Below are 27,971 nucleotides of genomic sequence, written 5' to 3' on the forward strand. Positions count from 1 at the left end.
CTTGAGAGCAAAAGTGCGTTAGCACTGAAGGCAGAACTGCGGCCTGGGGATCTGTCTGCTGAACACACACTGCAGCTGATGGCTTATTTCACACAGGCTGCTGAACCCCTCCTGTTCACTGCCTATCTGACAACTGGCAATGCCTGATAAGACCAGGTGAAAAACGATAAAGAGTTTAAACGCTCATGGCTCAAAAGAGCTGATGGGATCTTTCAGTACCAGTCTGCTCTGCAATATTGACCTTCTCTATGTCTAACAAAACAAAACAACACAACACTCGTTTTTCATCATAATTTGCCATTCAGAAAAGAAGCATTTTAGTTCTGCTTATCATTCAGTAAAAGCGTTTCTGATATCTTTATAGCTGACAAGTTAAAGATCCTTTAGAAATATTTACTATACAATTTAGTGTGCTGAGGTGGGGGGGGAGTAAAGACAATACTTGATGTTCCACAACACCAAGTGAGAGGGAACCTGGGGGAAGGCACAGGACTGGATCTCGTGCACCCGGATCTCGTGTTCATTGCTGGAGTACATTCTCTTTTCAAGATCTCACATTTCTTCTGTACTGACTCCAGCTGCTTGCAGTGGCTATTGAGTTGGCTCTTACCCTCTTAACTAATGACAGCATGAAAAATACTGTCACTGTTCTTTGACTGCCCACCAGTGACTTACTCCTGTTATTCTTTTGACTCCAAGTTTACCTGTTCAAGTCCCAGCTAAGTCCAAATCCTTCCTCCCACCTAAAGCACAGACCAAAGGAATGTAGACAAGCGACTTGCTTCCAACAAGGAAACTCAGTTTGGTTTCTTCTCAAATCAGTAAGGACAACTTTAAATAGATACAGATGTAGTTTTAAGCTGTCAAACTTGTCTTCCTAGCAGACCTCTGGTTCATCTTATTTCTGTAATGCGCAATTATGTCAGATGAGATTCTGGGTTTTCACTTCAGTAACGACTGCAACCCATAGTGTCTTAATTCATACTCACTGATTCATCAGCCTGCTGATTTTCGACTTGACGTTCCGGTTCTTGCTGTTCATTTGCATTATTTTGATCTTCGTCTTCACCTTCATCCTGGTGCTGATTGTCACGTTCATAAGCTGACAAATTTTTGATATTATTATTGTATTACAGCAGTTTCTACGTAGCCTTTTTAAGAGTCTCCTATATACCAGCTTCCATATGGGCTTTTAGCAGCAGGCTAGCCTTTATCTAAAGAGCTTTCCTAAACGCATAACACTAATGGAATTGTTTTACTGCTAGTAGGAAACTGGCACTGATACATTATCGAATTCGAAGAGATCAAACAAAATCACAGGCAAAGCCAGGAATGTGACCGAGATCCACAAAGCTCTATCCTAGTAGCTCAATCAAGAGGAGACTTCATTTCAAGAATGTGGATATGATTTTATTAATTCCTGTATTCCAGTCAGCTCAGCCAGTGTTATTTCAGCTTCTGGTTTTAAATTAAGAATTTATATTTCACTCGAATCCAAACTGGATATGAAATGAATATTAAAATCTCGCATGAAAGGGAGTACAGAGGGAACCTGTGCACATGGTCAGGACACACGTTTTCTCTTACCTCCTTCCTCTTCCCGAGTACCTTGCTCTTCTTCCCCTTGTACAATATCATGGTCCATGTTTTCATAATGACCCTGTTGGCTGAGAAAATGAAATGCAAATATGTCATTTCAGTTTCAAATAAGTGCGGCTTTGCTTTAATAACCAAACCATCTCTGCCTCTCCCAGCTCCTGCAGTTTAGGGTTGCAGTTTAGCTTTCTGTTACCTATTTTTATTACTGGTTTTTCCCATCACCTTTCCTGAAAGAAGATATACATGGTAGAACAAACTTTCTTATCCTACTATACAACTTCTGGGCTTGTATTTCCCCATATATGTGGCATCTGCCTTGTATTTTCAAGACTCCTAAGCTAGCGTATAGCATATATATAATATATTCCATAGCCAAGGCACAGATACTGTGAACTGGGAGCAAAGAGCCTCTCAGATAAAGGCTCTTACAGACAGACTGCATGGATTAGTTATTTTGTTGAACAAGCAGTTTTAGCTTTCACCTTGAAAGGAGTTTACTTGTGTGGTTGTTCTTGCAGGACTGAATATTTTGACTAGCAAGTTATGAAAGGCTCCTACCAAAACCCTTTTAGAATATGGGTCAAGTTGATAATTAATTTTAAATGTTTCAGCAAAGAAAATTCAATGGGCTTAAGATTCCAAAAGACAAAAAAAAAGTCATTAACAATTTTAAACTAAGAAAATGCATAAGCAAAAGTGACATGAGGGTGAAAGGCATGTAGAAGCTGTAATATCATGAATATAACTGCATTCAGAAGAACTTTCTGACATTAACAGGAGATGGTTTCTCCTGAAATCATGCTTTTGTCTCTACAATGCAACTACCACTAGTCACTCTTGTCCAGAAAGTCCTCATGGAATTACTTAAAAACAGCATCTCACATTTAAAAGGAACTTTAGCTTGGGTACTTAATGCATATTTGATACTGGAGCTCCTCAGTATGACAAGATCATAACTGCTGCTTAGTGGAAAATAATTACTAATTTAAAGCGGGCTTTAAGACAAGGGGTATTGGATGCCAGAAGCCCCTGAGCAGTGCTCCAGAATCCAGAGGCTTCCGTTGGAAAAGGAACAAATGAAAACTAGGAGGGAAAAGCCCTGAAAATAGCATTCGGATTCATCCTTGGAATGAGGTTCAGTGAATTTAGGACCTGGGCAGCGCAGGGTTATGGCATTAAACCACCCCCTTTTCAAAGGTGCTGTGATGAAAACCATAAAACCCAAAGCACCGACCGTGCCAAATTCACGTAAAAGAATTTAACCTTAGCTGGTTTTTATAGAGTTTTTCCCCTTCTTCTGCCTGTTGCTGCAGCCGAAGCTCTTTCTCTTGGAGCTGTTGCTGCCGCAGGAGCTGCCCGCGCAGCCTCTGCTGGTGCAGCGACTCCTGCTGCTCCCGGAGCTGACCGGCCGCCTCCGCTCTTTGGGCCGCAAGCTGTTGCTGCTCCAGTTGTTCTTCATAAGCTGCCTTATGTCTCTTTGTTACGGCTTTTGTCGATGTTATCTGTCAAGGAAACGCGTTAGTCGTTAATCACAATGATCAGACACGAGCACGCAGGAACCTGTGACACGAGGGAAAATTAGGCAGATGCCACGTGCAGAATTACAGCAAAGTTAGTTTAAGTTTTCTTGTCTTATTTTTTTGAACACCGAGTGGAAGTGTTGGGGTGTTTGTGGAGGACATGGGGAAGGAAGAGGGGATGATGGGCTGGGGGAAGCCATGCTTTTCTTAAACATCAATAATAATACCCCCCCTACAACATATTACCAGTAAAAGGAGGTTTTGATGGCTGATAAGACAGCAAATACACATCCACTGATTTAACTGGTAATTTCAGTAGGGCTTGCTTTGAGCCTTAAATGAGACACTGCACGTTTTTGTACAGTCGCCAGTAACTTTAAGTCCAGTTTCACAGCTTAACCTCTTGCTGCTGTTCTAATCCACCGCACCTCTCCAACAGCGGCTTCTCATCCCACTGCAGTCACACAATTCATCTGCTAGGACAGTGTGTACAAAGCCTAAGGTGAGACCAGTAAAATCTATTTTCCGCTGGAGATCCGATCTAGAATGTAAATCCAGGATTTGCTGGTTTTATTTAGAGCTGCACAGAGCAAGACTTGTCGTTGCCGTGCACTGATTTCCCCTGGTTATTTCAATCATGTTCATCTTGCTGTTAAAATTTCCTGTCAAACGACAGCGAGCATTTAGATGGAAATATGTTTACAGAAGGCAGGTATATCTGATAAGGAAACACTCTGCAATTTGCTGAGTTTCATCAAATGAGTAATGATGCAGGACAGCTCTCCAGCAGAGTGCTCAAGTCTCCTTCTCTCTTCTTCCCATCAGCTACCTCAGTCCTCAAATTTAAAGTAGAAGATGGAACCCAACCTGACTGCTCTTTCAGTCCATCAGCAGAATTAATGTTAATTGAGCTGCCTTTGGTGAGCACACACGTGTGCTGAAGTTGAGCCTCAATCCTGTGCACCCAAGTGCTTCGAATCCCTAATTTTCTATAAATACGACACTGATTTGACCTAGAAATAGGTGAGTGCAATCCAGCACCAGCAATGACAAGAGCTGCCTCCATTTGAACAGCAAAGCTAATCAATTGGTAGAAGAGAGCTCTGTACCTCTGAATGAAGATGATCACCCAACATGTTGGTTTCTTCTTCTTTCTGTTCCTGTTTTTGCCACTCGTGCTCTTCTGGCACTTGATCCTGTTCCTCCTCCAAGCGCTCAGGCTGACCCGCCTGCTCCATTTCTTCCTCTTCAAGTTCTTTTTTGCGTTCCTCTTCAACTCGATCAACGCGTTGCTCATCATCCTCTCCAGCTTCTTGTTGCTCCTGAATATTCAGTTCTTTGGCAGGCTGGCCCTCGTGAGCCCTTCCCTGCAGATTAAGAGACTCAGCTCTGTCGTCTTTTTCCTGGATATTTACTTCTTCTCTCTCTTTGGGCTTCTCATTCTGCAAAACATACACAAGATGACGTGTGCACAAGATATTAAGGATTTCATGTCTTCAAGAGAGCCAAGGAAAGCCACAGACGCTGTACAACTGCGTCACGAAGTAGGTTACACCTCGTTTTACCTGAAGTGGAACAAAACTATCACAATTCTGTATTTACAAAGGAAACTTTGTCGCTTTATCTCATGTAGGTTCTGCTGGCCGAGAACTGGTGTAAAACAAAACCGCAACTGAGATTGTAGCTTCTAGACTTCACCCCCACTTTGCTTTTGTTTCTTTTTGAACGTCTGGTGGTGTGCCAATTTAAATATAGTGATTTAAAGTACGCCACTGAAACTTCATAAAGCACGTGAAAAGACAATTTCTTCAAAACTTGTTAAAGCTTTTTAGTAACGTGAGATACACAAAATTTTAGAGGCTGCTTATTATTCAAAAAATTAAAACTTTGAAACAGTTTACATAAGCCAGTTTTAAATGCATTTATATTCACGGCAGGAGAGGTCATCATGGATAAATTTTTCATAGAATCACACAATAACAGAATCGACTGGGTTGGAAAAGACCTCAGAGATCATCCAGTCCAACCCTTGCTCCAACTCCAGTCCATTGACTAGATCATGGCACTAAGTGCCATGGCCAATCTCGGTTTAAAAACTTCCAGGGCCGGTGAGTCCAGCACCTCCCTGGGCAGCCATTCCAATGCCTGACCACTCTCTCTGTAAAGAATTTCTTTCTAATCTCCAGCCTAAATGTCCCCTGGCAGAGTTTAAGCCCATGCCCCCTTGTCCTATTGCTGACTGCCTGGGAGAAGAGCCCAATCCCCACCTGGCTAGAACTGCCCTTCAGGTAGTTCTAGAGAGTGCTGAGCTCAGCTCTAAGCCTCCTCTTCTCCAGACTAAACAAGCCCAGCTCCCTCAGCCTCTCCCCATAGGTTTCTACTGCTCAAGGAGATTAAACTGCTCCTTACCGCTTTGCTCAAGATCTGACAGACTTGTACAATTAAATGTAGGCTTGTAATGGCAGTTAAGCACAGAGACAGTGTTTTGGTGAACCAAACCCACTTCCCAGAGCTCGGTACCTGGCGCTGCTGCTCGGCCGCGGCCCCGCGGAGCGTCGGGAGGTCGCTGCGGGGAGACGCCGCTCGCACCTTCGGCTCCTCCTCGGGCTTCTCGGCCTGCCGGAAACTCGGCATCTTGTTGAGCGTGTCCTTCAGCTGTTTGTATTCGTCCACCTGGGACTGAAGTCAGGGCGTTAATTACAGCGTGTCCAAATCAACGTCTTAATAAAATGTAGGCACCTCGGAGAGAACTGGTTGGCAAGACATATGGTAGAAAAGGCTCTATACGCATCAGAGCAAATACCAGGGAGGAGAAGGGATGGGAGCTTTTAACATTGTTTCCACGCACTAGAAAGCATTGATTCATCACGATCTTTTCAGCCAAAGTGCACATGCATATGAAGTGTATTAGAAAAATCTCTGTGGGACAAAGACAAATACTTGTTTTATTCATGCCAAGCAGGAGAATTGTCAAAAGGGGATGATGCAGCTTTTTTGGCGGACTAAAGCAAGAGAAATGGAGAGCGCCACAACTTCTCCTTGACTGGTGGAAAGAAATGCAGTTCGTTCATAAACAGTAGATTAAAAGTGTATATATACGTCATAAAAATGCCAAATCCTCAACATTTAGACAGGTGTTACACAAGACAACAGCCAACATACAGAACTGAGGCAAAGGAAGTCACAGGACGTTGTTAGTGAAGAGAAAGGAAAAGAAAAAAAAGAAGAGAGAAAATGTAAATTTCTAAAGCCTTCCTGAAATGCAACAGTAAAATGTTGTAATTTGATTTGCTTTTTAACTTTAGACAAGATCAGGATACTTTCAAAAGGCTTTAAGGTCCCGTATGAGAATCCAGACTGGTTGGTACACCACTCCCCGTCTATACAGCAGATGTACAAGAAAGATTATCTCAAAGTCAAGGTTTTGAGATGGACAGGGCTTAGAAAAGCTGACCCAGACCCCCCACAAGAGGGCTGCTCTGTTGCTCCAGTGGAGGTGGTGGGTGTATTTACCACCCTTTTGAAATCTGAAGTGCATTTCATAATCCTTTTTTTTTAAACTCAGCTTAAAAATCGGCTGCAGTTGCTGCTCGGTGACTGCACGTGTCATTTAGTGTGTTCTGTGGTATCATAGCAATCAATAGTACAGCAGACAGGCATGATGCATTGATGTACAATGCATAATATACAAAACAACATCCACAGTGCTACAGATTGACATGATGCGAAGCACAACAGCTCCGAAGCCAGACGCACCTCGAAGCATCTTCGAAAGCCTAAGGCATCCATATTAACAGACAGGCCTAAAAGCAAAGCAGAACGCACAGAAATTATTCTTGACCTTCCGCAGGGACACTTCTGCTTCCTGATTAACTGCTGGAGAGTCCAGGAAGAGATTTGAGAGGAAAAAGTAGCATTCATTTAACATAAGGTTAATATGTAGGTCCCTGATTTTTCTGTTTTCTACCCCACTCGCTGACCATGCAGAGATTAATTACTGGGATATTTAAACAGTGCACGTCCAGATCAGAATTCAAGTGCTCTGATCTGCTGCACAAGTCACTAAGCTGAACATTATGATTCAAGGCCACAGCCTAAAAGGTATTAATAGTGACAGAGAGACAGGGTTTATAAAAACATGTAATGAATCCGTCTGGCAGTTTGAGCTACGGAGAAGCACAAAGATTACAACACCTTAAAGATTCAGCTCACAAATTCATTAGCGCAGTATTGACTACTGTATATTTAATATCTAGAATACACTTAGAAATAGAGGGGTCGTTTATTGAGCTGTGTTTTGTAACCCCTGGTGAACTTTGTGTAGCTGGTTTGCAGGAGAAACTACTCAAGTGTGCTAAATACCTTCTGTTCTGAGAGGATGCGCAAGGCTCTTCTGTTGAAGGAAAGGTTTTCCATATGTAAATGCCATGTTCTGATTGCAGATAGAAAGGCTCGGTGTGACGCAGGTTTTCTGGTTAAAGAACTGATTCTAAGCCAGGAGAAGCACATGGAGCTTCCCTTTGAATTTGGGTGAACCTTCGGGTGCCCTTGTGGAATTCCAGATGTTTGCAAACACACACCAAGCAGCTGACAGGGCCGGGGGAGAAGAGCTTAAAACAAGCTGCCAGCATGTTTTAGTACTGGAAATGAAGATTCTTCATATATTTAGAGTATGAGGGACTTTTATAGTCTTTCCCTATTTTTTTTAATATCTACATGTATTGACAAGCACAACTAGGGGGAAGAAAAAAAATCCAACACTTTTAATGCTGCTAATGATCTTGTGGACCGTGAAAAGATTTACATGAAGAAAGTGAGTCAGGAATAAAACTCACTTCACACCGCCTCATTGCCTTTCCCTCTAATCTTTCCTCAACAACCTTCCTTTGCTCCAACATTATTCCGTCTTGCAGAGTCCCCGTGGCCCACATGGCTGGGACTGGGACAGCCCAGTGAATCCGCAATGGTTTGCGCTTCATGGATGGTTCACTTGAAAATGTCATTTTAGAAAATGCTGCTGCTGCTTTTTAACCCATCTGAGTTCCCCCTGGAGCTTACGTTCCTCCATATATACTCTACCTCTGTTGCGCTGATGTATAGAGCTTTATAGACCTCCCAGTCATACACAAAAAGAGATTTTATTATCAGCATCCAGGGCTTCATAATGATACGTGTGAACGTCAGAGTGTGGGATGTTAAACTAATGGAAGTTCTATCAGAGAAGACAGAGAAAGGCATTTGACAGCTCTAACGGAAGCAGAGATTCTCTTCTTATCAGTAACACATGCACTCTTGGGCCTGTAACGCAGCTCTTTGTTATCCGACAGCCCTATGATTTGTTGCAGCTGCTGCTTAAGAGCGAGCCCTGAAGTCATGCACCTCGCTGCCTGTGCAGCCTCCCCATGCCAAGGGCTCCATGCACAACGGGACAGTCAGCTGAACTAGGACAAAAATCAAGTTTTAGGAAGGTTAGAGCTTAGCAGAAGCTGCTTTCCTTTCTGACCTGTGCAGCAGCTAGTGCACTCCTGTGGTCTTCCAATGTCACTACAAGCTGGTTGTGTTGGGAGAGTAAGTTCTTATGCTGTTGCTACACAAAAAGAAGAACATGACATGTTTCACGTAAAGTGCATTCTAAAGGTAAATTGGGTAGCCTGGGGGATTTTGAACTAGGAAGATAATTCAATTTATTTTGAAAAGAAAATCCTGAGTTGGAATGACAGCATTTATTTATTTAACATGGAATGCATATTAAAAATGCAGGGAAAGCGAGCATGCCAGGAAAGAAAATTTGGAGGCCAGAATTTGTGTAACTAAAATAAAGTTAAAAGCTGGAGATGTTGCTGAAGGTTTTAAAAAAAATAGAGCTGGAAAACATCGATTTCAGCAAGCTTGGTTTGCCAAAACACAATTCTTAACTTGCAAAGTCAAATTTACAATTCCAATTTTTATACTGAACACTTCTCATCCAATTATTTATTTTTTTAATGAGCGTGTACGTCAAGTGCAGGTGGCAAAAGAAGAGAAATGCAGTCCAGCCACATTCCTCTCCTTTTTGCCACATAACAGAAACTACAAGTCTTCAGCACAGCCCATTTCTGGCCTTTTGAAACTCAGGAATATTTTCTTTTTCCGAATGGTCTTAAGCATTGTCTGCAAAGCCAAGCCTACCTTGACATCTTGTAGCTGGGTGTGAATGTCCTGGTGAGCTTTTCTCAACTGTCTGTTCTCCTCCCGTAAGTTATACAGGGATTCTGTTCAAAAGAAATGACACACAGAATTTAACCCGTCTGATTTATAATACTAAGTTAAGCACCAAAATTAAGACTCTAAGACAAGCTATGTAAAATCCTACACAACTGCTATAGTAAAAATGGATTAGAGTAACTGTGAGGTTTGTTTATAGAATCATAGAGTCATTTTGGTTGGAAGAGACCCTCAGGATCACCAAGTCCAACCATAACCTCACTCTAGCACTAAACCATGTCCCTAAGAACCTCATTTAAGCGCTTTTTAATCACCTCCAGGGATGGTGACTCCACCGCTGCCCTGGGCAGCCTGTTCCAATGCCTGACAACCCTTTCCGGGAAGAACCTTTTCCGAATATCCAGTCTGAACCTTATGTTACATCTCTTCCCAATCTTACATTTTCAAGTAGAAAACTGTAAAATTCCGTTAAATTTTACACTAGCGCAGCCAGTCTGCAGCTGGAAGTCTGCAGCCCTGCTCAGAGTGGGGACTGCAGACAGCACAATTCACTCTAGTCATCTGAATGCTTAAAATATGGGGAGGAAGCCGCGCTCCTTTCTTTGCCCACATCGCATCTGGGAAGTGAGAATTTGATGTCTTAGGACTCAGTTATTCTTTTGGGAGAGGTGCCCAGATGGCCAGAATCCTTACGCTTTTCCGTTCTGGGACCAGGGAGAGGGGCTTCTCTTCCCACTTTGGACATGATGTGGAATATTGCGAGCGGACACGGGCAAGCTCTTCCCATGCTCCAAGCTGCAACCCAGCTCGGTCCACGAGCTCTGTGACTCCATCCCTGCTGTCATGCCAAGGCAGAACTAATAAACACAGCCTCCCCCTGCAAACAAAACTGCAGACGGCCCCAAAACCAACTCATGGCAGAACATGGCTGAAGGCCCTTGATGGGGAGACCCTCATCCTTTTGCTCTGTGCGATTGAGTAATCAGGATTGGAGAGGTCTGCAGGCTGCAAAGAATCTCTTTAATAGGAAACTGGAGGCTAAGAATAAAAAATGAAAAATTCATCATCTAAGTATACAACATGTTTCAGAGAAGGTGATAGAGAAAAAAGTGAGGTCTAAAATGTAAAGTCACTTAATTAAGAAACTCAAATCTCTGATGGAAGTGGCAAATATTCTTAGATTGCTCTCTTTTGTAAATGAAAGGTAAAGAGGTAAACCTATTTTCCAGGTATTTCCATTCTAAATACCATATTTCCATAGGTATTTAGAACTAAAACTTCGAACTAAAAATGAAAGACTGCATAAAGCAGCCTCTGGCACTTGATGGGCTTTTGAGTGCTGTGTTTCTTACTACTTCTCAAATCTAGATAGAAACACAAAGTAGACGTATGAATCAATTTCAGAAAGAGGCCACAGAAAATCATCAATGAAATGGAGCTTATAAGGGGCATAAGATGCTTGAGTGCCCTGTGAGTGAGAACAGAGACAGTGCCTTTCTGTCTCCCGTCACACAAAACACACTGACAAATGTACATTTTAAAGTGGGCAGCCAGACACAGGTTGCACGTACCCTTCAGCTTAGAGATCTCCTGCTCTTTTTCCTGCTGCAGTTGTAGGTATCGCTCCTTGTGATCGCTGAACGTTCTGCTGAACTCCTCTCCTTGTTTTCGGTGATCTTCCTCAAGGTCAGCATGCTGTTTCTTTAGTTCTTCGTGTTGACTCTGCAAATAGCAATTCGGACACTGGAACAGTTCTGTTATCTGCATATCTGGCTAATACTGTCTTTGGCAATTTGTTAAATAAGTCCAGATGAATAGGAAGCATTCCTAACAATAAGTTTATTATTCAAAGCATGCATATTTCAGCTCATCTCAACACAAAATGGTCTGTGATGAGCAGTTTCCTGTTCTGGGGCTACGTTACCTCACCCCACAGCTGCCCTGTCCCACTGGGACCTGCTGAACTTGTCTAAGAAATTCCTTACGTGCCAAACTACGTAAAGTCTGATAAGTCAGTGGTCCATATGAGTAATTGCATTTGATAAGATAAATTATGCACTAGGTAAAAGGGCAGTATATAATCTCTTAAGGGTGCCGTTGTAAGAGGAAGGCACTGTCGATGGACGGACGTTCTGCAGAACGTCACCAGAAGCCAGCGAGGCCACATGTCCCCGACACCGGTGTCCTGTGAAACGGGGGGGCTCGGTGACCCACCTTCAACATCTGGTGTTGGACGCTCAGCGCGCTGTATCGGCTGTTTGAGTCTTGCTGTAAAACAAAAACCCTGGCGTTAAACAGAACAATTCTGTCACTCCTGCAGCCTCAGGACATGCGGGGATCCAGGAGTCACAGGCCAAGGGACACAACTCCCAGGAAACACATTAATCTCTCCACGTGCTTTGGAACGCAGCAAGGAATCATATGTTACTGCAACAACAACGTGGTTTAACTTACAAACTGCTCCCTAGTTTCAATACGAAGTAGCCATAAAACCCTAATTTACTTGCTTTATAAAGAGTTCTCTACAGGTCTCTGGGTCCTTTGCCAGCTCCAGCTTTCCTCCTGGCACTTGTTTATAAACCAAATTTTCTGGCTGTTTTTATACTTTCCAGTTCAAAGACCACGGGTTAGAAAGTTGTCGCTGTCCTTTTCCCTGTGGACTAAGCTACAGAAAGATTTCTAATGCTTCATTATTCCCCTTGCCCCTTAAAAATGTTAACATTACATTTGAACTACCATCATATAAAACAGGAGGATATTTTCTGAATTAATTTTCTGGAAAGATAATTAGGATCTCCTATTACAGTTCAAATACTTAGGAACTGCAGAGCACTTACACATGCAGAGTACAAATTGACTAAGTGAGTGCTCTTCCAATTAGGATTCTGTGAGACATCTTTGAACAGTTGTAATTGCAACGCGTTTCCTTTTTCTTGCAACTCAAATAGCATCAACCTCTAAAAACGTGCACCGGGAATGATGACTTACCCTCCCTTTATTTAGCGTTTCCTGTGCTTCTAGTTTATAAACAAGAAAATCTACAACATAAAAGAGAAAACACTGATGAAAAAAAGCCAAGGAGATTAGTATCTGTATGTAAATAACATAACTGTTGCATACATACATTCTCTTAAGAGCTGAATACTTATGCAGTTACGATTTTCCAAAAGATCTTTAAAAAAAAAAAAAAAAACTATGGGGAATTTAACAAAATGCTCAAATTTTGACAAAATATTAAGTTATAAAAGATTTTCATTAAAAAGTTTCATATCTTAGTAGAGGCTCAAGACTACGGATGGGTAATTGAATCTGTTACACGAGGCCCAGAAGCATCGTCCAAAATGAAAAGGACATTCAGAAACAGTGCATTCTTGTATTAGGATAAAAAAGATATGTATTTTAAGAAGTGTGAAAGTCTAGTCTAAGTTTAAATAAAACAAGAAATTCCCCTTCTGTTCCCTGATCCTCTTTTCAGGATTATGAGGGGCCGACTCCCCTTTGCAGAGCGACGGGGCAGCTCTACACTAGATGGCACCAGAAACCTGCTGAGAACCTCACGGTAAGAACAATTTCTTACATGTTTGTTAAGTTCGACAAAAGTTGTTTTAATTCAGCGGCCCAGTCCTCGGTTTTAGGAAGAATACAGGCTGTAACCTGGAATTTGTAGTGAATTTAGAACAACGAAAGAAAACTCAGAGGGCTGCATTCTGCTGAAGTTTCACTGAGGGCTGAGGTGTGAGAAATACAATGTGAACCAACATATTATCTGTTTATTTATTATGGTTGGACTCGATGATCTTAAGAGTCTCTTCCAATCAAAATGATTCTATGATTTCCCCCTCACGCACACCTAGAACTTAGTTTTAATTAGAAAAAGGCACGTAAGTCTGTGTTTACCCTTAAGCATGTGTAAAAATACTGATTTGGAGTCGAATTTCATCTTGATGGAATGCAGGAAAATATCCCATGGTTTTAGTATGAGTTTTATATTATCAACATGCCAGAGGAGGATTTACACATGCCCATATTCCACACACATGTCAAGTTTATATATATTGATATACACATATTCTTTGTGCATGCTATGTTGCAGTGACCTGTATACAGTACTAAAAAGAGTAAAAGGTTAGATTGAAAAAAAGCAAATGAAAAAGATGGATTAAAAGACCATCTGCCAAGGTGGTCCTGCTAATGTGTTATATATTAGCAACTCACTTAAAATTGAACAAAATACATCTGAAGTTACTTTCTAAAATAATTATCTTCAATATCAAAGTGAAAAGCACTTCTTTACCTTCTTTTGCTTTCTTATGTTCAAGCCTTTCCTTTTGTAATGACTTCTCTAATCTTGACCTGTGCTCATATACAACTGAAAAGACAAGATTTGTACACAATTCATTTTAAAGTCATATATACAAAAAAACAGCTCCCCCCCAGCACACCCAGCGAGCATTGGCACTGAACCCACCAGGAAAATACAAGTGGAATGAGGTCACAGCATAAAGGACCATTTGTAGCATATGGAGCAGGATCTTTTTCTTTCTTTAGCGTGGTTTATTGATCCCGAATTCTGGGTTGTTTCTATTGCACAAACACAGGCTGTGATAACATGCTCCGTGATTTGTTTATGGAGACAGTCAGCTGCGGTGGATCTACACAAAAGCTACTAAATCCTCTTTCCTTAGGTGTGCAGTTTCACATTTTCCCATGTTTTCATCCGTGTTTGTCAAGAGACAAGGAGATAAGACAGGACAGCCTCACTGGTGAGCAAATCCAGACCATCCAGGCCGAAATCCTTCCAAAAACTTGGACAAGTCAGTTCTCTCTGACCGTTTTTTTCTGTTTGTGAATCACAGAATGTCAGGGATTGGAAGGCTGATCACTGAAAGCACAGACAACCTTATTTCTAGATTTCTAGATATGACAACTACTCTTAGTCACATCAATGGGTCCAACAGATCAACGTGCCACCTCTCAGCACCTGACAGGAGCAGATGCTTAATACAGAAAACACCCAAGGAGTTTTAGTATTTCCTTGGCAACGTCTCCCAGCACCTTATGACTCTCAAAGACTGCGGCACCCATGGGTCCTTTGCGCACACCATTCCAAAACGGATCGTACTTCTATGGATTTGCTTCATTGTCTGTTGTACCCATGTGTACGTGGGCCATCCAACATCCTCTGGCAGAGTCCCACCGCTCAGCTGCCCATAAAGCAGCATTTGGAACATCTGCTTTTGGATGTCTCTTGCAAGCCATGGGGCACATCAGCCCCCGTTGAGCCTTTCACTCACCAGACTGAAGGATCCCGGTCTGAAATGGCCTAAGTTTGCAGCAAAGATATTAATTAAAACTCCTGCAAACGTACAATTGTATTTGCTCAAGCTCAGTTTAACCCAAGTGCTTTTCGCTGTCGAAATTGGAATTTGCACTCTTTTAAAGAGTTATTCATTTGTATGAATGGAACGTGTGATTTTTTTCCTTCAAAACGGGGAAACTCATTTTCTGAGGAGTAACCCATTGGTGAACACGAGCCTTTAACAGGAAGCATCAAAGAATGATTTGTATCTTGGCAGCCACAGAAAACTCCTCTTGCACCTTAAAACATGTTCTTCATTCCACCAAGTACATTCTGCAGGCTACGGGCTTATCTACAAGGGTTTATGTTCTGGCTTGGAAGCTGGATTGTTAATCAATCCTTGTCACCTATCTCTACTTTGCTATTTATCTTCTAAAGTCAAGGGCATCAGTCAAGATGAACTAATGTATCAACATCTTCTGCACCAAAACAAGGATGTCATGAATATTCACAAAGCCACCACTGCGTAAGCTTTCAGAGGAGGAAAAAATAAACGGCAGCACTGCAGTAATGGTTCTATTTAGGCACTGAAGATGCGAAAGGTGAATTACACTGCAAAGCAACAGCGGTTCTGGCAGAGTAAGGCGGGAGAGAAATGAAAATCCATTATGGGTTTCCCGTCCCACGCAATCAGGGTGGAAATGGGCTTTTTGGCAAACAGACTAAACCACGAACAGATTCGGAGGTAACACTTTCCATTTCGCTTTGTCCGCAAGAGCGGCTTCCTCAGCTCCTCCCAGGGTTTTAACAAGCAGGGGGGTGGGAAACCCCGCAGAACAAACCCGAAATGATAAGGGCAAGGAGAAAAGAGAAAGAGAATGGGATGGTTTGGGCTTTAGCATCTCTGCTGAGCTCTGGCTCTGCTGCTGTCACCAGCGCATCCTCACGCTGCCTCCTTCCCGACCACCTTTGGAGTCCTGGAATGAACCTGCAATGTCTTAAAACAGCCTTTCAGACAGACAAAAAGGGCTTAAAAAAGCTTCCTCCTGCCCCTCTCCCTTTCTAGTTCATTTGCTGGTTGGTTCATTAATATTTTTCTCTGATAAAAGCCCACAACATGCAACATAATGAAGATTTTTATTGAGAATAATTATGAAGAACTTACAGCTCCCGTATGTTCTCACTTGCTCCTTTAGGGAGCAGGTTGCAGGTCAGATTTTGTAGGCACATATAGGCATTTCTCTCTCATAGACATCAATTTTTCCCACCTGATAGGAACTTCCTAGCCAAGAGCCCAAACTACAGCAGGGGATTTCTCCTTCACTACCAGCCTGAATATGAGTTACCTATTGTCATCTAATGGCTATTATGCGCTATTCCAAAGCTGGAATAACTGCCGGTATCAGTCTGATTATTTAAGTTACCTATTTAATTAACTTACGTGAACAAAGAACATAACGAATCCACAGAGAGGTGATTCAGCCTCAAAGCCCAGAAACAACCGGTAACATCACAGCTGGTTACACCACCTCTCACCTTCAGCATGGAAATATTTAACAGTTCTTGAACTGATCCCATTAAACCGAGCCCTTGGTTTCAGGTTTTTCTCAAGCAGAAAGTGGAGGAGAAGGCGGGTACGATCCTTTATAGCTTCTCAGAAGGTTACAGCACTCTGACCATTGCTGAACATTAATTGCAACACGGGGGTCTGACGAAAGAAAGTTTATTTAGCACTCAGGGTTATTTCTCTTTGCTTTGCACCTCTAAGCACTAAAACTAGTATTAAGCACAACAAGCCATTATTGTATATTTAAAAGAAAGTCTTTCCTATTTTACACCATCAGCAATTCTGCAACTGTGTTACTTTGGTATTTGGTCTGTCAGGAGCACGATTTGAGACTCTAAAATAGCCCAGCTCCCACTATCTTACACACTGGAAAATGAAGATTACATTGGGATTTAAATATACATGATGCAAGGAATCTTATTAATTTCATTGTTATTGTTTCTCATGCATTTCTGCAATTTTAATCTGAGCTTACAGCAATACCTGTCATTTAAAACCAGCAGATTTCAGCAGCCTTGGCAACATTTAGTGTTATTTTCTCTCGGACTGTGGCAGAGTTGAACTGAACCAGCAGCGTGTGGTAAACCACATTGGCACTTTTCTAGTAACACTATGAAGGTCTGTACAACACGGACTTGTCATAAAAACACAGTTAATTTCCAATTCTTGCCACAATTAAAATGTGAAGCCACACAAATAGGTTTTCTAAGAGTAAAATGTTTCCATGAGCCAAGAAGAATTCCTTCAATACGAGATACAGGATGGATTTTCTAGTCAAATGACAATAATAAATCAAATTATCTCAGAAGAGATTTCTTGACCCATGGGATGCTAACGTTTCATTCTGGGAGAACACGTTATTAATATAACAAGATCTGCACTCCGAGCGTCCAGCTCTGCATGGAATTAAGTCAGGGAATCTGGTTTCAAACAAGGAGATCCATTATTTCACCACCGATAATCTTATCAAAAAGAGATTCTCAGGCTGCGGGTAACTCCTGGACAAGTATCAGGCTTCCCCACCATCCTGCTCACAGTACACACGCCGCCTAGTTCACAAACTCTCCATTGAGACTTCAGCAATAAATGGATATTGCGGTGACACTGCAAACATCTAAGAGACAATGGAAGCAAAAAACAGGCTAGGAAAACTGTGTTTTAAGTATAGTGAAAGAAAATGACATTATAGAAACCACAGATTTACAATATATTGAACAAAATATTTAAGCTGTGTCATATTTTACGCCCTTGAGGTTTTCATTTGAATTTATACGAAAAGAACAGAAATGAAGTTAAGATAACGTGAAACTGTGTGAGAAAAACAAGTGTTTTTCTGGCTTAATTCTGGAACAATTTAAGGATGGACTGCTCTCGTTTTATTCACTGAAAACCACCACCAGCACTGTGTGCGGCATCACAATTGCATTTACTTTAAAATAAACCCCTACACTTTTCCATTTACACCAAGAACGATCAGGTAACGGCTTTGTCAAATTACTGCCGGTCACTGCCGAAGAGCAGAATCCCAACTGGCAAACTAAACCTTAAAAATACCCGCTGCTTTGACCTCATTCTCTTGTCATTTATGTTGCTGAGAGTTTTAATGATTTTAAGAGAAACGTTTGTGCCCGTAAACCAGATATTTCTAAGAAATGGTTGCGGCCTCTATTCAATTATAAGGATGACATGAAAACTGATGTCTAAATAGGAGGAAACATCTACATTTAATAGAATGCCTCACGTACTCCCTTTCTTAGAAGCCAAGAACACCTCTAGGAAACAAGAGATTTAAAAACAAATTGCAAGACATGTTGGGACAGAGGGAAGTATTTATCATGCTGAAGAATTCAACTGGAATAGCTGCTGCTGGAAAGAAAAGTTTGAGGAGGGGTATTAAATGTGATTAAGTATTTAATCCCTAACAGGCTTCAAGACATGACTCTTATTAGGAAGGAGATCACGTTTTCTAGCCCAGGAAAGATTTCTTCCAAGCTTGGGTGTCACCCGTGGTTAGGACACGCTAGGGCAGATGAGCATCTCACCTGCCATATGCTGTTTCCTACCCATTTCCCAAAAAATAAGACCTACCCCAAAAATAAGCCCTAGCATGATTTTTCAGGATTTTTGATGATGCTTGAATATAAGTCCTACTCCAAAAGTAAGCCCTAGTTATTTAAAAAGTCAATCTAAATAGTGTCCAGGCAGCTATGCATGTAAAAAAGTAATAAGTTTTGGAGCAAAAATTAATATAAGACCCTGTCTTATTTTCAGAGAAACAGGGTATACATCTATCTATCCTACAGATTTATTCTTTGAAGTGATGATAAATGCAAAGCGTTCAAACAAAACCTGTGTAGTGGTTTTTGACTTAAATTTCTTAAGGTTAGCAGATTTACTTCTAAAAAAAAAAACCCAATCTACTCCCTTTTCTTTGTATGATTTTCATCTCTGTTATTCTGCCATTTTTGTCATGACGCACCAGATCGTTTTGGAGGAAACACACAAATGCTCAGAAGAGCTGCAGGGACAAGTTTCTTTCTCGTATTTTCTATTAATATCTGGGACTGCTCAGCCCTCACCTCCAGGAAACAAGGGCCAGCGCTTTCCCTTAAAAATTGACTTTATTTTCAGTTTGATGCAGAAATCCAGTGATTCGAGCTACATGGTGTTAGGATCCATGTAAAAATATATGTATATATATTTAGAAACAAGTGCAAAATCAACACTGAAGAAACCCAATGTAATCTATATCTAAATACGTTTTAACGTCTCTCCTAACTGAAACATACATTTGCAGTTTTCTCAGAACGGAATATGGCAAAACCTGGTTGTAATAGTTATGGTTATCACCTTACAAAACTGCTAAACCGCTTCCTTAAATTAGCTCTTGAAAGCTCTAACAGAGGACTTGGCGTCAGCTCCCGTTGTATGTTTTGAAACCCAGCATAAAGAAATCAATAGTTTGAGTTAGTGGTTCATAGTTTATTTTTTTGGTAACAGAAGATGACTGTCAAACCTCAATATACGTGTCTGAGAGTGACAGATTCACTGAGACCCTGCAAATGGCATTGTTGACTGTGGTGGCGTGGACAGGAGCAGAAACAGGCCACGCTTATCTCAACATCCCTGTAGTTAAGCCCTGGAAACGACCAACAAACTTGGGGATCTGAGTCACCTCAGGAAAATAAGATATTGGGCTAATTTCAGATACCTTAGCGGGGGAAAAATGTAGAGGAAAAGGCGGAGTAATTGCAGTTTATTTCTTAATTAATCATAGAGCATCATAGAATCGTGTCGGTTGGAAGAGACGCTCATGATCAGCGAGTCCAACCACTGATACATAGTAGAAAATCTTGGGCTTTTTGGTTTATGCCAGATCACCAGAAAAAGATCAGAATTGCATCCAGCTCAGAAGCCCCTTCTTGAAAGAAGGAACAGCATCCAGGCTGAATTCCTTAGGTGCTTACCTCAGGCTCCAACATGACTAGAAATTCATGCCCCTGAATGCTAAAAATCCCAAGAAAAATCACCCAACAAAAGAGTTTGCCTTCATTAGTTGTTCTGTATAGTTCGTTTTTTTCCAGTAAGCTGAATTATTTAGCTTTCATTACCCTTAAGCCTCAAAACAGCACCTGACTTTCAGCAGGATGGATTTAATTAGTTTTTCTCTGCAAGGATCCTGTTCCAAACAGAGCAAAGTGAACTACAGTAGCCACAAATTGCTGGCAATATCCTCCTTGCTATAGAAGAGTTGCTATAACGCACAGTTCAGTCTCAGAGTGTGGGTGGAAACCTGACTCACAAGGTTGTCCCACCCAGGCTGACAAGTCTGGATCCTGCCCAGCAAAATGACTGGCCCGATGAGACAATGTGTTTGGAATGTCATATTTAAGAATTCAATCAATTCTGCTCACGTAGGAGGTCATTCCAGTCCGTTGTTTAGGCTTTGGTGTTAACAGTAAAGCAATTATCTTAACTGAACCGCTCCAAGTGCCTGACTCTCGGACATTAACTTCTACGTTTTGTCAGTACAATCGCAAAGTCTCCACCACCCTAAAACTCTTCCGACACCATGGGCTTTGCACAGCCTGGTATCACTTAAGCCATGCTGTTGGCCACAGGATTTCTGGTTCGGTTTGCAGCTACAGCTGTCAGATTGTGACCATGGCTGTTTCATCCTCTGCTTCTCTACTGGTCTCTCCAGTGATGTTTTAGGTGATGCAGAAGCTTCTGCCAAACCTTTTCCTGGTAGGAAATACGTGACAGAAGATGATTGTTGAAGAAAGGAATGCAAACTCACCAAAGCATGCACCCATCTCACCTCCCTCAGCTCTGAAGTGTTCAGAAACCCAGAGTGATCAATCACTCCCAGGCTTTAAAAGGCTTAAATCATCATCAGTAACAAATAGTTTCAGGACGCTGGCTCTATCTTGTATCAGCCTGTTATCTACCAGGCCCAATATTAAACCAGGGAGGGGGAACAACACAGAACACAGCCTAGGGAACAAAACCTCCCTATTACCTCATGCTGCTTAATGCTCCTTCAGACCATGTGCTCTGTGATCCTCAGCCCAGATCCCAACCTGGGAGCAGATGTGACATTGCAGCACTGGTAGAAATTTATCCTGGAAGTATTTCTGTACACAAGTGATTTAAGGGCATTTGAGCATGGATTACAGGAATGGAAATAAAATATGAATATGGGCATTTGCTCGGTTTATCTTTCTAGTCATAGAAGTCAGTTGCTGAGACTCTTGCTCGCTGTGGATCTGGGAGCAACAAAGCAGCTCCCTCAGTCAATTGAACCAAACAAAGATCCAGCACCTCGGCTGTACCTGGATTACGAAGAAATCTTAATTCCAGATAACCTGAAGTCTTCAGATTGAGCTGCACTATCTAAATATACATTTTATACATATATGTACACACAAATGCATAGATGAATACACATTTACAGTATATGGATCTCCCATACTAAAATTTTGCGCAAATGACTTCAAGCGCTTAATGTGTTTTAAGTATTTAGAAAATGAGAATAGAAGTACAAAAGGCAGATTCTCAGATGAGGTTACAAACCCAAACATCCCACTTTCGGAGGCCAGGGATGCTGTATTTGCCATTTCACACCATGCTGTACGTGGTGTTGAAGGACACCCATGTATCAACAGCACACAGAGAATGAACCGCTACATTACAGCGCTACCACAGGCCTTTCGGATCTCAGATAGCACCAAAACATGAGCAAAATAAGCACCCCGGTGTCACGTGCAATCTGAAACTAATAGGACTGACAGGAATTCAGGCTGCTCTTATCAAGGAGAACAACCAAACCATATAGGAGCAGTGTAGATGTAGCTCTACTTGTATGATGCGTATGAAAAATAAACCATCAAAAGATCTCTTAGTTCTTCCCAGCTCTGACAGCTTAAGGGACAAGTTTAAATAGAGCACAATAAAAGAGGGGTGAGATAGTGAAGTACCTCCGCGTCTGTGTGGACTTCACTAAGAACAGCTTTGGCATCTACATAATCAACATGCGGGCAAGTATAACAAATATTAGCCACTAAAGTTACACAAAACGATGCTCTAGCACTGGGAAGCATCATGCAAGTCTCTATGCATCGAGCTGCTGTAGATCTGATCAACTTCTAGCAGGTCACCCCCAAGGAGGGGCCTCGGTTTAGGACAAACGGCACAACAGGCACAGAGGGATTCTACATTTGCTTTTCAGCTGGTGCTTTCTAGCGCTGGATCAGACAGCTCTGAGGACATCCACACCTTGTCCACGGTCAGGCAACCTCCAAAGTTCAGAATCCCTGCTGGGTCGGCTCCTAAGATCACAGCCTGCACAGGGGCTGCCTGAGGCCGTCAGATATGTTAAGACTCCAAGAGAAGGAGCAGGAAAATTAAAGTAGTAAAAGGCACTAGATGTAGGCTGTTATTAGGATTAGGGATTAACACAGATTAAACAGATTAAAACAGTACACAAGGGGTTACACTTAATACCCGGAGGATGAGAAGACAGAAGCTGTAAGGGCTAAAAGCCCACTTGTAGATACATTAAATCTTAAAGCAGTCAAAGATACGATCAGGTTCATCTACAGCTTTCAATGCGCTTCTGGTCTAGCAACCGAAGTCTGTTCCTATATGGCCAATACCTTAAGACTTGGCTTGGCAAATCTTTCTAGGATGAAAAGAGTGTGAAGTTTTGTTTATATCATTTGAAGAAATACTAAATAAGATTATCTTCATGTTTCAAATATACATCACTCAGATAATGAGATTTAAAAATAATCATCTTACTGGGAAGATCAGGTTCTCTATGAATGACCTTATAGGTAACAATGACTCCAGGTTTTTTAGCACCCAAGAAATTTTGTGTCATCTCCAATTTTTCCCTCTGGTGTTCCCTTTGTGGGTTACAAAAGCATCCTGACTTTCTCCACACCCATCAGAAGTTGGTTAAAGAGACAAACATGCCCAAGTTTGACATTTTTTTTGGTGAGAAGTTTAGCTTTCCAATACAAAATCTTCTACAACTTGAGCTGTCTAAAGGGGGTGACATTAAGATCCCAGCCTCTCCAAAGCAGTTATTACCATGTTCCCCAAGTCTGCCATCCTTCCAGTTGCACCCTGGTCTTATTTCAAGAGGCACAAATACTTCTTGGATCAGGTACATGGGCAAAACACTTTCAAGACCTCTTCCTGCACCATTTTTCAGTGATCTGTACATTCTGCCTTGGTAGACGAGAGTGCTATTTTCCCACGTGTACAGATTTAGCCTGCTCCACCTGCTGTGTCTGAGCTAAACAAGGCAATGAAAAAGATAAAAATCTAAGACAACCGGCTTTTCAAGCAAAAAACAGAAAGCACTGCTCATTCAAGCATGAAGAACTGGCAAGTACCAAAAAGGTTCTTATTACCTGTGTAGATTAAAAACCTAAAGAACTGTGCAGAGATAGAAAAACAGCAGAAGCGAGAGCAGGAAGCTGAGGGAGGCTACACCTCGAGCTACGTCTGAGGATCCCTCTTAATATCTTGGGCTGACCAAAGGCATTCAGGTCCAAAACCTTGACCTTATACATTAATTCAGGACTTGCCTACAACCCTTAAGCATTTCACAAACCGACTCAAGTTTCACCCAGAAGCTGTAACGATGTTTCTCTGTGTACAACCAGGAAAGCAACTGACTTTATAGGCACCAGTAGTCACAATAAAGCACAATCAAAATTCAGGAAACAGGTGATATTTCACTGTCATCCAAGCATTTCAATCCAGTTGGCCAGCCCAGCGCAACACAGCCTCAGCATCCTCAAAAGGACAACTTTAAGAAGTTGCCTTTTTTTTTTTCTTTTGTAATTTAAAACAATAAAAGCCTGCTGATGAAATGTTTCTTCAGAAAGTGGAAATCCAAGATTCGGTTCCCTCCTCATGTTGTAATGAGCTTTACAGTCTTATTTAATCACCCAGCAGAGAGCTGTAAACACTAAGAAATCAATCCCTTTTGATACAGCACCCTCTTTTCCTCCCTGCAATGCTATATCAGTGATCTCGCCCTTTAACTGATTCCTGATTAAAGGATTTCAGGGTGCTCCCATCACACTTAGGGCCCCAAAGTTGTCTCTAGACCAGTACCTACAGAGAAACTGATCACGTTGCATGGAAAACATACATTGTGCTGCTCTAGCAGTGACATATTTTGTTGTTTTCATTAAAGAATCATCTCTGGTGTTGTTAAGGACAGCAAAGAGATGTAACCTAGGTGTTCTTAGAGGGCTTTTTTGTTTGGCAACGCAAACATTGTTGATTTAAAATGCAGGCCATTTAAAAATCACAAGTTCAAAGTGCAGTCAGATACTACACCTGCAAACACAGGATTTACTGACAGCATTTCATGTTGTTTCAAAGTCTTTGCTTACAGAAAAAAAAGTTAAAGAGGAAAGATTCAGAATTGGTTTTGATGTCACCGGTTAGCGTGACGCTTGTGTATCTCTGGGTGAGCTGCGCATAGTCACAGGTTCTGAATTCCCCATGTTCTCCTCATTAATAAGCTGCTACTGCAAAAATCCAATCCGTACAGGGCAGGCCATCCCAGAAAGAGTCATTAAGCAGACAGGGAAAGACAGGGAAGGAAAGTTTATTTCTAGCTCACTAGGCCCAAGTCCTCAGGCACATAACTCGTGCTTACTTTGTGGGAGATCAGGCACCTAACTAATGCTTGCTGCTGTGTTTAGTGCGTCTCTGGGCTCTCAGCCTCACCCTCTTTTAGGTATGTCAGCTATTGCTCTAACACAGGAAAACTGCAAAGAACCAATTTTATTGTTACATTGTGATTTTCCTTGCATTCTGTTACTTAATTGCCAGTAATTTTCTTTTTGAACAAGGTTTGCTGCTGCCATACTAGACATAGATAAGATCTGCTTAATAGGCTTGATACATCACCATGCATCACAGAACCATGTGGATTTATTGCACCGATAATCAAATGTATTCATGCTTTCACATTCTGGTCCATTATTTTACATTTCTCATTGATACACTGAAACAAGCAAGAAATTACTTGTATAAAATGCGGCATTGTCGCTGCATTTATCAACTACTAGTTGCCTGCTGCTTCCATGAACTTGCTTGGATAGACGATGGCTACTCCAAAATAACGTTTCAGACACGGAAAGTTTAAGCTAATGGTCCAGACCCAATATATCCGATCAAGAGAATCTCTCCTCTGTGCTAGGATAAAGTTTGTTGCATGCTCCTCTTTGGTATAGCCAGAGCAACAGAAAAAGCCAACTTGTTGAATTTTAGCTGGAGAACAAGATGTTTCTGTGTCCTCTTCCAATACTGTTGGCAAACACACAGACTAGCAAAAGTAGCCCTTCAGCCATCTGCCACATACCCATCTCCAAGCCAAACCTTTAGAGCTTTTTCTTTACGGAAATAAAGGTTTATGTCAATTTTTTTTTCCATGGCATTACCTGGAAATGGCCTGAAATTGAAATACTAAGTAATGGCGGTCTCAGATCAGAGTTGAATATATTTAAGTAACAAATCACTAAAAGAATCTAGCAGCATAAGCCAAATTCTGTACTCTCTACATAAAAACCGTGCTTCTAGGCAGGCTTTTCTGTACGTTTCCACAGTGAAAAGCACAGCTGAAGATCACCCAGAAGTTAAGAACTGTTAGAGGTGCTAGACCTGACTGCTCTCATTCTGGTTTTATACAGTTTTGAGAAACAAAATTCTATATTTAGAGTTTTAAAAGTTGGCTCTCGACTTTGAATATGCCAGCCTGATAATCTGGCACTCGACAATTAGCGAGGCGCTGCAGTCTGTGCTTCCTAGAGCACCGATGCTGCAGGGATCTACCTGCTATTCCAAAAGTAATAGAACAGCCGTATCCAAATAACTTGTTTGAACTTTACTTTCAAATTACCCTTTAAAAAAAGAATATTTATTAGCATACTCTCTTCCCTCCTTGAGTTATTTAAGGCTTATGCTGCCCAGGAACTCCAGCCTTGCATTTTTGCAGCTGAATGTTCTCTTAGCAACATAAAATTAATACTGCTAAGACAACAGAGAAGCACACGAAAGTCCCAGAACTGGATTCGGTCCGTGCTGTCAGATGAGTGGCAGGCAGCACACCTGCCTTCTCCGTCTATATCAGTGATTGCAAAGTGATGTGCAGTCCCTCAGGAATAAGAGTCGCTCTATAAAACATGTGGGAGCGAGGGGGAACTGGAGCTCTCTAGGAGCTCATGTCAGACTTCAGCGGGGTGAGGATGTGACCCATGGTCCGATCCCAAACCCCACAGGCTGCAGGGAGAGAAGGGGAGGAAGCACATAAAGAGCAAAACTTTGTGAGACAGCTGGAGCCCAGGCTTCCCCAGAGGAGGAGGAGGAGGAGGGTATTCACCCTGCCAGCCTTAGCAAAGGGCGGCAGAGGCTCCTGCCGAGGGAAGTACCTTGTAACTGAGCCGAGAGGGACTCTTGATGCTGCTGGTACTTGAGCGCCGTGGCCTCAGCCTTCCTGAGCTGGCCCTGCAGCTCGTAGTAGAGCATCGCCCCGTACAGGAACCCGAACACCACGGTCAAGAGCAGGAGGGTCTGGAAAATCCGCTTCTGCTTTCGGGAGCACATCCCGTTGCCCATGTCCCCGGCGGGGTCCCCAGCGCCGCCGCCCCTCACGGCTCAGCAGCGGGAGGCGGCGGACGATGAGGCGGCGACATCGGAGGCCCCGGGCCCGCGCCGGGAGGAGGAGGAGGAGGAGGATGAGGAGGGAGGGCCGGAGGGAGGGGAGGAGGGGCCGGCCAGCGCCTCAGCCCCTGGGCACCGCCGCGGCCGCGACGCTCCAGGCGCCTTCTCCGTGCGTGCGGGCCGGAGCGGGGCCGGCGGGACCAGCCGTGCGGCGGCCCAGCCGCATGCTGCGGGCCCGGGGCTGCCCGGGCTCCGGCGGCGGCCCCCGGCCGGTGTCCCGGTCCCCGCGGCGGCGCTGGCTCCCGCGGCCTGCGGGAGCGGGGCTGCGGCGCCTCCCTGCCCTCCTTCCGCCCGGCCCCGCCGCGGGGACCCGCCCGGCCGGTGGCTCCGCCGCCACCCGAAAGGAACAAAGGGAACTTCCCCCGGCCCCGCAGTTACGTGTCAGCCCCGCTCCGCCGCGGCTCCCCCGCCGCGGGATCCCCGAAGGAAGTCCCGCTCCGGGGCGCGGCCTCATTGGGCCCAACCGCGGGGCTCTCCCCTCCCTTCGGGGCGGTGGCGCCGGCGCGCATTGGGTGCCCGCCGCGTCCGTCCGGGCCGCCGGGGGCTCCGCTTCCCGCCGGCCGCCCCGCTCTGCCCGCCCGGCGCCGAGCAGCCCGGCCTGGGCGGGGGGCGTCCTGGGGCCGCTGTGCCCGCCCGGCCCCCGGGTGAGGGCAGCGGGGTCGGAGCGGGGTTGACACCGTGAGGTTCGAGTGTGCGGCACCGGGTGGCTCCGCCGCTGGGCGGTTGGGGGGCCCGGGGGCCGGAGGGATCGCAGCCCCCGAGATGAGGGGCAAGGTCCCGCAGAGCCGGTTTTATGACTGAGCGCCTGATTTACTTACACTTTTCATCAGATTATTTCATTTTTTTCACAGGTCATTGATCATACTTTTTTCATAGAATCGTTTCAGTCGGAACAGACCCTCAGGATCATCGAGCCCAACCATAACGTCACTCTAGCACTAAACCATGTCCCTAAGAACCACGTCTAAACGCCTTTTAAACCCCTCCAGGGATGGTGACTCCACCACTGCCCTGGGCAGCCTGTTGCAATGCCCGGCAGCCCTTTCCATTAAGAAATTTTTCCTAATATTCAATCTAAACCTCCCCTGGCACAACTTGAGGCCATTTCCTCTTGTCCTACCACTTGCCCCTCGGGAGAAGAAACCAACCCCCTCCATGCTCCAACCTCCTTTCAGGCAGTTGCAGACAGCGAGAAGGTCTCCCCTCATTCTGCTTTTCCCCCCATCACACTTGTGCTCCAGCCCCTCACCAGCTCCATTCCCTCCTCTGCACTCTCTCCAGCACCTCAATGTCTTTCTTATGATGAGGTGCCCAAAACTGAACCCAAGATTCAAGGTGGGGCTTCACCAGCGTCAGGTACAGTGGCACATTCACTTCTCTAGCCCTGCTGGCTACACTATTCCTGGTACAAGCCAGGATGCTGTTTCGGGGTGCTGATTGCACCCCAGGGGTGCTGCGTGTCATGGCCCTTGCTGCACTTTGCCTTTTTCCTCTGCTAGAGTCGAGCTCAGGCTGCTGGTGAATCTTA

At 43.4% G+C, this 27,971-nt stretch overlaps 1 protein-coding gene across 3 annotated transcripts in view; it reads right to left on the reverse strand.

Annotated features, from left to right (window-relative positions):
* The window catches only part of GOLIM4 (golgi integral membrane protein 4), a 31,713-nt gene extending 4,882 nt beyond the window's left edge, over positions 1–26,831 (reverse strand). The window contains exons 1-12 of one of the 3 annotated variants that reach the window (XM_082057102.1): positions 26,152–26,831; positions 13,618–13,692; positions 12,312–12,361; positions 11,538–11,591; positions 10,895–11,045; positions 9,288–9,370; positions 8,623–8,706; positions 5,640–5,798; positions 4,229–4,561; positions 2,863–3,101; positions 1,588–1,667; positions 990–1,102 (exon numbers count right to left, since the gene is read on the reverse strand). In XM_082057102.1, coding sequence (XP_081913228.1) covers positions 990–1,102; positions 1,588–1,667; positions 2,863–3,101; positions 4,229–4,561; positions 5,640–5,798; positions 8,623–8,706; positions 9,288–9,370; positions 10,895–11,045; positions 11,538–11,591; positions 12,312–12,361; positions 13,618–13,692; positions 26,152–26,338 — 1,608 coding nt within the window. In that variant the 5' untranslated portion in view covers positions 26,339–26,831. Of the gene's footprint in view, positions 1–989; positions 1,103–1,587; positions 1,668–2,862; positions 3,102–4,228; positions 4,562–5,639; positions 5,799–8,622; positions 8,707–9,287; positions 9,371–10,894; positions 11,046–11,537; positions 11,592–12,311; positions 12,362–13,617; positions 13,693–16,063; positions 16,192–26,151 lie in introns of those variants that run through there. The other 2 variants (XM_082057104.1, XM_082057103.1) reach the window with 2 other exon arrangements.
* Between the last annotated feature and the right edge of the window lie 1,140 nt (positions 26,832–27,971).

The sequence above is a fragment of the Streptopelia decaocto genome (genome assembly GCF_964273445.1).
Source record: "Streptopelia decaocto genome assembly, chromosome: 6".
NCBI classification, from domain to species: domain Eukaryota; kingdom Metazoa; phylum Chordata; class Aves; order Columbiformes; family Columbidae; genus Streptopelia; species Streptopelia decaocto.